Source organism: Sander vitreus, chromosome 7, assembly GCF_031162955.1.
Source record: "Sander vitreus isolate 19-12246 chromosome 7, sanVit1, whole genome shotgun sequence".
Taxonomy (NCBI): domain Eukaryota; kingdom Metazoa; phylum Chordata; class Actinopteri; order Perciformes; family Percidae; genus Sander; species Sander vitreus.
Window position 1 is genome coordinate 1,690,274 of NC_135861.1, and position 12,500 is coordinate 1,702,773.

Sequence of the window (12,500 nt, forward strand, 5' to 3'; positions counted from 1 at the left end):
AGAAGAACGGGACGGTTGGGTTTAGGAAAAGAAGAACGGGACGGTTGGGTTTAGGAAAAAAAGAACGGGACGGTTGGGTTTAAGGAAAAGAAGAACGGGACGGTTGGGTTTAAGGAAAAGAAGAACGGGACGGTTGGGTTTAGGAAAAAAGAAGAACGGGACGGTTGGGTTTAAGGAAAAAGAAGAACGGGGACGGTTGGGTTTAGGGGAAAAAGAAAGAAGCAGGGACGGTTGGGTTTAGGAAAAGAAGAACAGGGAGACGGTTGGGTTTAAGGAAAAGAAGAACGGACGGTTGGGTTTAGGAAAAAGAAGAACGGGACGGTTGGGTTTAGGAAAAAGAAGAAGCAGGGACGGTTGGGTTTAAGGAAAAAGAAGAAAGCAGGGACGGTTGGGTTTAAGGAAAAGAAGAACGGGACGGTTGGGTTTAAGGAAAAGAAGAACGGGACGGTTGGGTTTAGGAAAAAAAGAACGCGATCCCGATCAGCACACAATCCCCGGTCTCCCGGGTGAAAGTCCTGTGTTTGACCCATCCACCCCCCCCAACCAACCTCCCTATGTGGATTTTCGGCCTTTCATACTACCGTATTTTCCGGACTATAAGTCGCACTTTTTTTTCATACTTTGGCTGGTCCTGCGACTTATAGTCAGGTGCGACTTATATATCAACATATATATAATGTAACATGTTTTTAAATGTTATTTCATGCTGAAAACATTACCGTCTACAGCCGCGAGAGGCGCTCTAGGCTTGTGACGACTATATGCTGCTCCTAAAGACAACTGAGAAAGAAAAGAAGCTGCAGGAGACTGCAGGTAGTAAAACACGCAGCCGGAAACGGTAATCGAGCAGCAGAAGGAGAGTTTGGAGTGAGAGAGAAACTTGTGAGGGACTGGAGAAAAGGTTAGTCTTACTGCAATGAAGAAAACAAAGAAAGCTAGTCGCTGAAATCCAGATGGCCAGAGCTGGAGGAAAGAGTCCACAGATGGGGGCTTGAACAACGTGCTGCTGGGAGAGGCTCGTCAACAGTGCTGTTACGTTACGTTAACGTAGAGACACCTACCGTATTCAGCCCCTTGTTCTGGGGGCTGTTGGGTAGTTTAATAACTGTTAATGTGTTACGTTAACGTAGAGGACACCTACCGTATTCAGCCCCTTGTTCTGGGGGCTGTTGGTAGTTTAATAACTGTTAATGTGTTACGTTAACATAGCGACACCTACCGTATTCAGCCCCTTGTTCTGGGGGCTGTTGGGTAGTTTAATAACTGTTAATGTGTTACGTTAACGTAGAGGACACCTACCGTATTCAGCCCCTTGTTCTGGGGGCTGTTGGGTAGTTTAATAACTTGCCTTTCCAGATTATATGTCTGTTCTTGGTCTTGGATTTTGTGAAATAAATGTCTAAATAAATGAGACTTATAGTCCAGTGCGACTTATATATGTTTTTTTCCTCTTCATGACGCATTTTTTGACTGATGCGACTTATAGTCCGGAGCGACTTATACTCCGGAGCAACTTATACTCTGGAAAATGCTACATCATCTTCTCATTGACTTTACATCGGCATTGTTTTCTGTGGTGGCCACATGGAATTTTCTCACATTCTGTGCCACCAACACGTAATGAGCTGTTAACAGTCCGTGATCATTTCACGGAATTCTGTGAGACCAGGCTGGAAAAAGATCATGGGATGAAACAATAACTGAGTGTGTTTTTACACCTATGGTTCTCTCTGGCCTGAATCACTTGATGAGTTTGTAAACTTGGAGTTATTTCTCTTGGTTCGGTTTCGTTTCACACGGAGAAAAATCAAAGCAAACCTAAATGCATCGCTACAAACCAAGCTAGAACGTTCTCTCCTCTTATTGGTCGGATGTGTCTGGGGGGCGGGAGCAAGAAAGTAAATACAGGAAGAAGCTCCTGTGTTCTGGACGTCTCCTTGGTCCAACCAGCTCATTTCATTCAAATCATTTTTCAAACATTGCTTCGCGGGCGACGTTACTACGTCTGCTCTGATCACCGAGACTTCGCCGTGCTCTTCCGGTGTCTGTCCCCGACAGAGCCCGACCGATAAAAGATTTTTAAGGCCGATATCAATACAAATATTTGGTGATTTAAAAAATCCGATATTCCGATATATCGGCCGGAAAAAAATCCAGAAACGCGTAAAAAAACATAAACAGATTTCTATAACTAATAATAATAACTAATTTTTACATTAGTTATTTGTAGTTATATATGAGTCCTCACAAAAAAATATGTTTGTTTTATTGTCAGAACAGAACATCAAAATATATTAACGTTCTGATAAATAAAATGTATAAAAATACAAACTTAAGATATGAATCTTGGGCGCCCGCATAGCTCAGTTGGTAGAGCAGACGCCAATATATAGAGGTTTGTCATTCCCACCCCTCTCTCTCCCCTTTCATGTCTTCTACTTCAGCCCGATGGTACCCGACGGGCCGGGCCGGGTATCCATCCTCTAGTTGTGACACTCAAAAAAATGTATCCCATTATTTACAGACGTCTCTTGCTCCATGTAAGTCTGTGGGGAAAAGTCTTTTTGGGCCAGAGGGCATCACGTGACGGACACAGATGATTTAATTCCACTTTGCTGAGTGAGAAATTGACTTAATACAGACTGAGTTACCTCACCAGCTGACCATGAGTAATGGAAGACGAGAGTGAGAATACAGTTCATGAGCTGTGCTACAGAAGTCAGACGTTTCTTTGTTTCAGCTCTCAGTAAGAAGACGAAAAGAAAACAAACCTTCTCCGAGGACTGGGCGGTGCCGAAGAAGATCGGTACGAAGGCGAGCCAGATGATGCAGGTGGTGTACATGGTGAATCCAATCGGCTTCGCTTCGTTAAACGTCTCTGGAACGCCACGACTCTTCACTGCGTACACCGTACACGTTACCTAGCAACAAGAATGATGCAGGTTACCTAGCAACAAAGGTAACACAGCCTTACACACTTAACACTTCATGCCCGTTCTCTATCAATGCCCGTTCTCAGTTATGGTTGTTTTTTTTGCAGTGTGCAGTCCTCCAGAGTACCCCTAGGGCGACACGTACCCCCTGCAGTCCTCCAAAGTACCCCTAGGGGGACACGTACCCCCTGCAGTCTTCCAGAGTATCCCTAGTGGGACACGTACCCCCTGCAGTCCTCCAAAGTACCCCTAGGGGGACACGTACCCCCTGCAGTCTTCCAGAGTATCCCTAGTGGGACACGTACCCCCTACAGTCCTCCAGAGTACCCCTAGGGGGACACGTACCCCCTACAGTCCTCCAGAGTACCCCTAGTGGGACACAGACCCCCTGCAGTCCTCCAGAGTACCCCTAGGGGGACACAGACCCCCATTTCAAAAACACTGGTCTAAACCACCTCTCCGGGGACCATCACCTTATCGTGGTGGAGAGGTTTGTGTGTCCCTATGAACCTGAGGGCTGTGTTGTCTGGAGCTTTGTGCTCCTGGTAGGGTCTCCCAAGGCAAAATGGTCTCAGATGAGGGGCCAGACAAAGAATGGTTCAAAAAGCCTATGAGTGACCGAGGTAGAGATGGAGTGACCCTGCCCGGAGGAAGCCCGGGGCCCCCGTCTGGAGCCAGGCCCAGATGGAGGGCTCGTCAGCGAGCGTCTGGTGGCCGGGTTTGCCACGGAGCCCGGTCGGGCACAGCCCGAAAAAGCTACGTGACACCTATCTCTCCATCCCATGGGCCCACCACCTGTGGGAGGAACCGCTGGGGTCGGGTGCGCTGCCATATGGGTGGCAGTGAAGGTCAGGGGCCTCGACGGACCAGACCCGGGCAGCAGACGCTGGCTCTGGGGGACGTGGAATGTCACCTCTCTGTGGGGGAAGGAGCCGGAACTTGTGCGGGAGGTGGAGCGCTACCGGTTAGATCTGGTGGGGCTTACCTCTACGCACAGTCTCGGTTCTGGAACCATACTCCTGGATAGGGGTTGGACTCTTTTCTTCTCCGGAGTTGCCCAGGGTGTGAGGCGCCGGGCGGGTGTGGGGATACTCACAAGCCCCCGGCTGAGCGCCGCTACGTTGGAGTTTAACCCGGTGGACGAGAGGGTCGCCTCCCTACGCCTGCGGGTTGTGGGGGGGAAAACTCTGACTGTTGTTTGTGCATATGCACCAAACAAGAGTTCGGAGTATTCGGCCTTCTTGGAGACCTTGAGTGGAGTCCTGCATGGGGCTCCAGTCGGGGACTCCATAGTTCTGCTGGGGGGACTTCAACGCGCACGTGGGCAATGATGGAGACACATGGAGAGGCGTGATTGGGAGGAACGGCCTCCCTGATCTAAACCAGAGTGGTTGTTTGTTGTTGGACTTCTGTGCTAGTCATGGATTGTCTATAACGAACACCATGTTCGAACATAGGGATGCTCATAAGTGTACTTGGTACCAGAGCACCCTAGGCCAAAGGTCAATGATCGATTTTATAATCGTTTCATCTGATCTGAGGCCGTATGTTTTGGACACTCGGGTGAAGAGAGGGGCGGAGCTGTCAACCGATCACCATCTGGTGGTGAGTTGGGTCAGGGGGTGGGGGAAGACTCTGGACAGACCTGGTAAGCCCAAACGGGTAGTGCGGGTAAATTGGGAACGTCTGGAGGAGGCCCCTGTCCGACAGACTTTCAACTCACACCTCCGGCGGAGCTTTTCGTGCATCCCTGTGGAGGCTGGGGGCATTGAACCCGAGTGGACAATGTTCAAAGTTTCCATTGCTGAAGCTGCGGTGAGGAGCTGTGGTCTTAGGGTCTTAGGTGCCTCAAGGGGCGGTAACCCACGAACACCGTGGTGGACACCGGTGGTCAGGGAAGCCATCCGACTGAAGAAGGAGTCTTTCCGGGATATGTTATCCCAGAGGACTCCGGAGGCAGTTGCAATGTACCGAAGGGCCCGAAGGGCTGCAGCCTCTACCGTGAAAGAGGCAAAGCAGCGGGTGTGGGAGAAGTTCGGAGAAGACATGGAGAAGGACTTTCGGTCGGCACCAAGGTGCTTCTGGAAAACCGTTCGCCACCTCAGGAGGGGGAAGCGGGGAACCATCCAAGCTGTGTACAGTAAGGATGGGACGCTGTTGACCTCAACTGAGGAGGTAATAGGGCGGTGGAAGGAGCACTTTGAGGAACTCCTAAATCCGACTAATATGCCCTCTATGGTAGAGGCAGAGCTGGAGGATGATGGTGGATTGTCGTCAATTTCCCTGGTGGAGGTTGCTGAGGTAGTTAAACAACTCCACAGTGGTAAAGCCCCAGGAATTGATGAGATCCGTCCAGAAATGCTTAAGGCTCTGGGTGTGGAGGGGTTGTCTTGGTTGACACGCCTCTTCAACACTGCGTGGAAGTCTGGGACGGTGCCTAAGGAGTGACAGACCGGGGTGGTGGTTCCCCTTTTTAAAAAGGGGGACCAGAGGGTGTGTGCCAATTACAGGGGTATCACACTTCTCAGCCTCCCCGGTAAAGTCTACTCCAAGGTGCTGGAAAGGAGGGTTCGGTCGATAGTCGAACCTCAGGTTGAAGAGGAACAATGCGGATTCTGTCCTGGTCGTGGAACAACGGACCAGATCTTTACTCTCGCAAGGATCCTGGAGGGAGCCTGGGAGTATTCCCAACCAGTCTACATGTGTTTTGTGGATCTGGAGAAGGCGTATGACCGGGTGCCCCGGGAGATACTGTGGGAGGTGCTGCGGGAGTACGGGGTGAGGGGGTCCCTTCTCAGGGCCATCCAATCTCTGTACGACATAAGCGAGAGCTGTGTCCGGGTTCTCGGCATTAAGTCGGACTCGTTTCAGGTGAGAGTTGGCCTCCGCCAGGGCTGCGCTTTGTCACCAATCCTGTTTGTAGTATTTATGGACAGGATATCGGCGTAGTCGGGGTGGAGAGGGGTGGAGTCGGGGTGGAGAGGGGTTGCAGTTCGGGTTGCAGTTCGGTGGGCTGGGGATCTCATCGCTGCTTTTTGCAAATGATGTGGTCATGATGGCATCATCGGCCTGTGACCTTCAGCACTCACTGGATCGGTTCGCAGCCGAGTGTGAAGCGGCTGGGATGAGGATCAGCACCTCTAAATCGGAGGCCATGGTTCTCAGCAGGAAACCGATGGAGTGCCTTCTCCAGGTAGGGAATGAGTCCTTACCCCAGGTGAAGGAATTCAAGTACCTTGGGGTTTTGTTCGCGAGTGAGGGGACAATGGAGCGGGAGATTGGTCGGAGAATCGGCACAGCGGGTGCGGTATTACATTCAATTTATCGCACCGTTGTGACGAAAAGAGAGCTGAGCCAGAAGGCAAAGCTCTCAATCTACCGGTCAGTTTTTGTTCCTACCCTCACCTATGGTCATGAAGGCTGGGTCATGACCGAAAGAACAAGATCCAGGGTACAAGCGGCCGAAATGGGTTTCCTCAGGAGGGTAGCTGGCGTCTCCCTTAGAGATAGGGTGAGAAGCTCAGTTATCCGTGAGGAGCTCGGAGTAGAGCCGCTGCTCCTTCGCGTCGAAAGGAGCCAGTTGAGGTGGTTCGGGCATCTGGTAAGGATGCCCCCTGGGCGCCTCCCTAGGGAGGTGTTCCAGGCACGTCCAGCTGGGAGGAGGCCTCGGGGGAGACCCAGGACTAGCTGGAGGGATTATATCTCCAACCTGGCCTGGGAACGCCTCGGGATCCCCCAGTCGGAGCTGGTTAATGTGGCTCGGGAAAGGGAAGTTTGGGGTCCCCTGCTGGAGCTGCTACCCCCGCGACCCGACCCCGGATAAGCGGACGAAGATGGAGAGATGGAGATGGAGATGGTCTAAACCAAAAGCCCATTTCGATTGGATTTTCGTTTTAAGATAGAAATCGTGACACCCCCAAAAATCTGTATTTATTAAGAGCTGCTCTTCATCATCGGATGACCAAACACAGATAACCACCGGATGGGATGAATACGTTACCATGAGCACGATGCTGTAGCTGAGGCAGCAGATGATTGACAGGTCAGACATGTCACATTTCAGGATGCCTCGAGCCAGGTCGGGGTTCGGGGGGCGGAGCTCCTCGTAGTCGATGATGGTGTGAGGAGGGACGACGGCGAACCACACAAACACACCGAGGACCTGAAACACACGACACGCAAGAACGAAGAGAAGATGAACAGCATTGAATCAAAACCACAGGTGTAATTTACAGGAGGCATGGGTGGGGTGGAGGGGTTACTACCAAGGGGGTAAGCTTCTCTCCACAAAGCGTAGCTCCTGTGGCGCCATTTTGATGCTAACAAGCCATCACCTCCCGTTAGCATCCCATTGACTGCCATTCATTTTGACGTCACTTTGACAGCGAATAACTTTACATCTGAAGCGTTTAAAGACTCTATTTGTCAGTTGTTTATTTCTAAAGAAACACGACAATGTATAAAAGGCTCCATTACCTTGTAGCTCACGTTATGGCTCCGTAGCAGACGTTTTTATAAAAATAGGCTAACGATTGTGTCATAACCACGAGACTTCCTGTCTCATAGTAGAGGAGTTACCGTATAGTACAGGAGAAGCTCTCAGGCAGTTTGGACTTCCATTAGCTGTTTAAGTGTAATTACTAATGTTAACTATCATTTTAGTGATCAATAATGAGCCTGTGTCTATGTTATCTCCTTACATATACCTACGCTCTCCGTCTCTGCTAGATTGGGAATGATTGAGATTTCTCTTGGCACAGCTACCAGAAGACTTCCAACTTTCAGACAGGTTGCTCACGTCACATCTACGTCTTCAAGCTCAGTTGGAGGCTGCTCAGTAACGCTCAGCCATCACCGGGAAAGAGCTTCTAATATCCTTCACTGGTCTCCGTCCAGAGACACGGGATCTGATGGTCCATTTCTTTAATTGTCTGTGGTTACTACCAGGGCTTTAAATTGACACCCGCCAACCTGCCAAATGCAGGTAAAAATTAACTTTGGCCGGTAATATTGTAAAGTTACGAGCCAGCATGCGTCGGTTTGAATCGGCAGTTTGACTCATTGTTGTTTGATTGGTCTGATTTCCGCCAAGAAATTTGGGCGGTTTTGTGTGCGATTGGCTTGGAAATGTAATCTTTTTCTGGCAACTCTGCTTGTAGTTCTAATCCTAAATTTCGTGTCCCACATTGACGTGTTGTACAACCGTCGGCTACGTGCTAACATAGTCGCCGATTTATGTTTTCCTCCGTGCATTTCAGAACCTTAGGAAATGGACAGCGGCCGACACGAACAAACACGCCCATTAACTCGATAATAAAGCCGTAAAGTAGGCTATCTTTCAACTCAGGACAACGCCACTTCCCACAAATACAGATAGGATTGGAGATGAGAAGTTGAACTGACACGTAACCACGATAAGCAGGGGACTGACAGCGACATAACCAATCACACTATGACAGATGCTCCACGTAGCATCAACTGCATGAATTTAATTTGAAATGAATGTAGCCTACTGGCGGCCTGGCACACCTGGGTGCTCAGTATTTTCGCAGTAGTATCGGCGCCTATGCGTGCTAGCGTGTGGTATCGTATTGTGAGCATTGTTAGTATTACTTTTATTATAAGCAGTGTACAGTTTTCTGTTTTTGTTTGTTTGTTAGTTAATTAGTTTAAAAAAAAAAAGCCTCCCGTGGACAGGTGTTGAAAATTAGCATTAAGTGAGCTAAAACACATATATGCATGTGGGTCGTCCAATGTTACTGTCAATGTCAAATAAAACCTAAATCTGACCCGTGAATCTGAATCTGAACCGTGAATCATGTGTCCTGCTGCGGAAACAGAAGCAGGCAGCCGTCCGGTACGTGCTCTCTCACCTGGATGGAGATGAGGATGAAGGTGATGATGAGCTGCGACGTGGGGCTGATGAATTTGGGAGGCGTCACCGACTTCTTGCCCTGCTCGAAGATGCGGTAGATGCGGTTGGTTTTGGTCAACATGGCAGAGTAGGTGATGGCCATGCCGAGGCCGAGCAAGAGGCGGCGGAACGCACACGCCACCGCACCTGGCTCCGCGATCATCAGGAAGGTGATCAGGTAGATCAGGAAGATACCTGCAGAGAGAGAGACAGAGAGAGACAGAGAGAGAGACAGAGAGAGACAGAGAGACAGAGAGAGACAGAGAGAGACAGAGAGAGACAGAGAGAGAGACGGAGAGAGACAGAGAGAGAGACAGAGACAGAGAGAGAGAGACAGAGCGAGAGAGAGACAGAGCGAGAGAGAGACAGAGCGAGACAGAGAGACAGAGAGAGTGAGAGACTGAAAGTACTGCCAAACAACACTTTTTCTGCTCACCAGTTCCATTTCCACTTCCTCTCAGCCTGCTGCATTGAACGCTCCACCTACGTAAACACCTTCCCGTAATCAACAGCGCCGTTATTTTTGGTAGTACTCACCTGTCAGCAGAACGTAGCTGAGCTCCCGCCCCGACGCCCTGACGATGGGCGTGTCGTTGAAGCGGATGAAGGTGATCACCACGCCGCTGGTTGCCAGTATACCGAGCATGGCAATGGAGGCAGGCACTAGGGAGAAGGGCGAGTTCCACTCCAGTTTGATGATCGGAGTCGGACGGCAGGCGGTTCTGTTGGGGGTGGGACGCATGTCTAACGGACAGGACTCACAGGTGAACTCATCCAGCTGGTACTGATACCCATCACAGAGCTGCAGACAGAGAGAGAGAGAGAGAGAGAGAGAGAGAGAGAGAGAGAGAGAGAGAGAGAGAGAGAGAGACAGAGACAGAGAGAGAGACAGAGACAGAGAGAGAGAGAGAGAGAGAGAGAGAGAGAGAGAGAGAGACAGAGAGAGAGACAGAGAGAGAGAGAGAGACAGAGACAGAGAGAGAGAGGAGAGAGACAGAGAGAGAGAGAGAGAGAGAGACAGAGAGAGAGAGAGAGAGAGAGAGAGAGAGACAGAGAGAGAGACAGAGAGAGAGAGACAGAGACAGAGAGAGAGAGAGAGAGAGAGAGAGAGAGAGAGACAGAGAGAGAGACAGAGAGAGAGAGACAGAGACAGAGAGAGACTTCTGTTTCACTGCTGTGTATAGGGTTTATAAGAGTCTATACTATACTATACGCTGTACGCTATACTTCAGTCTTATTCTCCATGTAAAAGAGGTTTTACCTCACAGTGCCAGCAGCAGGGAACTCCTTTCACCATCTTCTTCCTCTCTCCTGGTTTACAGGGAAAACTACAGATGGAGTCTGGAACTGATTTATCTCCTCCAGACCACTGCATCTCGTCCAGCTGACAGACAGGTACACACAGAGAGAGAGACAGGTACAGAGAGAGAGAGACAGGTACAGAGAGACAGGTACAGAGAGAGAGAGAGAGACAGGTACACAGAGAGAGAGACAGGTACAGAGAGAGAGACAGGTACAGAGAGAGAGAGAGAGAGAGAGAGACAGGTACACAGAAAGAGAGAGAGAGACAGGTACAGAGAAAGAGAGAGAGACACAGGTACAGAGAGAGAGAGAGACAGGTACAGAGAGAGAGAGACAGGTAGAGAGAGCGAGAGAGAGACAGGTAGAGTGATCGAGACAGGCACAGAGAGAGAGAGACAGAGAGAGACAGGTACAGAGAGAGAGACAGGTACAGAGAGAGAGAGAGAGAGACAGGTACAGAGAGAGAGAGAGAGAGACAGGTACACAGAGAGAGAGACAGGTACAGAGAGAGAGACAGGTACAGAGAGAGAGAGAGAGAGAGAGAGAGAGACAGGTACACAGAAAGAGAGAGAGAGACAGGTACAGAGAGAGAGAGAGAGACACAGGTACAGAGAGAGAGAGAGAGAGAGACAGGTACAGAGAGAGAGACAGGTAGAGAGAGAGCGAGAGAGAGACAGGTAGAGTGATCGAGACAGGCACAGAGAGAGAGAGACAGAGAGAGACAGGTACAGAGAGAGAGCGAGAGAGAGACAGTTACACACAGAGGGAGAGAGAGACAGGTACAGAGAGAGAGAAAGAGCGACAGGTACACAGAGAGAAAGAGAGAGACAGGTACAGAGAGAGAGAGAGACAGGTAGAGAGAGAGAGAGACATGTACACAGAGAGAGAGAAAGAGAGAGAGAGAGACAGGTAGAGAGATAGAGACAGGCACAGAGAGAGCGAGAGAGAGATAGGTAGAGAGGGAGCGAGAGAGAGACAGGTAGAGAGATAGAGACAGGTACAGAGAGAGAGAGACAGGTACACACAGAGAGAGAGAGAGAGACAGGTAGAGAGAAAGAGAGAGAGACAGGTAGAGAGAGAGCGAGAGAGAGAGAGACAACATAATGAAAGAGGAAGGTAACGGACATCCGGCGAATCTTGTGTCGGCACGGAGCAATCCCAGAAATGAAACGTCGTTGATATAGACTAGTGTTATATTGACCCAAACTTTAACCAATCAGCACGTGTAAAGCCTCCACACTAACAAGTTCTATCTCACGTTGTTTCATCTGCACATGAACAGAAAAACACAGGAACGGCTCTGCGTTGGGTCATCCATCTCGTTTCTGTACGTGAAACTCTAACTTCCTGTTCTCATCGCTGCACGTCTTCTAACGGCGCTGTGATAAAGTAAACACATTCATCTATCATTGAAGGATGTTAAAGGTCCTATAACATGCTGCTTTATGGATGCTTTTATATAGGCCTTAGTGGTCCCCTAATACTGTATCTGAAGTATCTTTTATATAGACCTTAGTGGTCCCCAAATACTGTATCTGAAGTATCTTTTATATAGACCTTAGTGGTCCCCAAATAATGTATCTGAAGTCTCTTTTATATAGACCTTAGTGGTCCCCTAATACTGTATCTGAAGTCTCTTTTATATAGGCCTTAGCGGTCCCCTAATACTGTATCTGAAGTCTCTTTTATATAGGCCTTAGTGGTCCCCTAATACTGTATCTGAAGTCTCTTTTATATAGGCCTTAGTGGTCCCCTAATACTGTATCTGAAGTCTTTTTCCCTGAAATTCAGCCTTGGTGCAGAATTACAGCCACTAGAGCCAGTCCCACAATGAGCTTTCCTTAGGATGAGACATTTCTGTGTCTGTAGCTTTAAATGCTATTGAGGAGGACAGGGGGAGGGGGGGGGGGGCCTTGACCAACTGCCACTTTGCTCCTTTGAAAGCCATGATGTCTCTCTCTTTCTAATGGGGGGGCCAAATTCTCTGGGCGGGCAAAGCAGAGAAAGGGGAGGTAACCTTTCCCCCTATGACGTCATAAAGGGAAGATTCCAGATCGGCCCATCTGAGCTTTCATTTTCTCAAAGGCAGAGCAGGATACCCAGGGCTCGGTTGACACCTATCACCATTTCTAGCCACTGGGGGGCCATAGGCAGGCTGGGGGAGCTCACATTAATGTTAAAAAACCTCATAAAGTGAAATGTTCATACCACGGGACCTTTAATGGGTTTCCTGCACAGATATTTAAGTCGTGAACATAACTCTAAAAACATAAATAAATTAAAAAAAAATAAAAAACTTCACTCGTGTGAATGCAAGGTGGAAATGTAGCAAAAGATATTTGTTTGTGAAC

General features: G+C 49.3%; 1 protein-coding gene across 1 annotated transcript in view; it reads right to left on the minus strand.

The window, feature by feature from the left end:
- grm6a (glutamate receptor, metabotropic 6a) overlaps nt 1–12,500 on the minus strand; it is a gene marked incomplete at its 5' end in the record, with an annotated part of 45,098 nt that overhangs the window by 5,343 nt on the left and 27,255 nt on the right. The window contains 5 exons of the mRNA XM_078253835.1: nt 2,772–2,921; nt 6,934–7,095; nt 8,807–9,042; nt 9,385–9,649; nt 10,109–10,231. Coding sequence (XP_078109961.1) covers nt 2,772–2,921; nt 6,934–7,095; nt 8,807–9,042; nt 9,385–9,649; nt 10,109–10,231 — 936 coding nt within the window. The remainder of the gene's footprint in view (nt 1–2,771; nt 2,922–6,933; nt 7,096–8,806; nt 9,043–9,384; nt 9,650–10,108; nt 10,232–12,500) is intronic.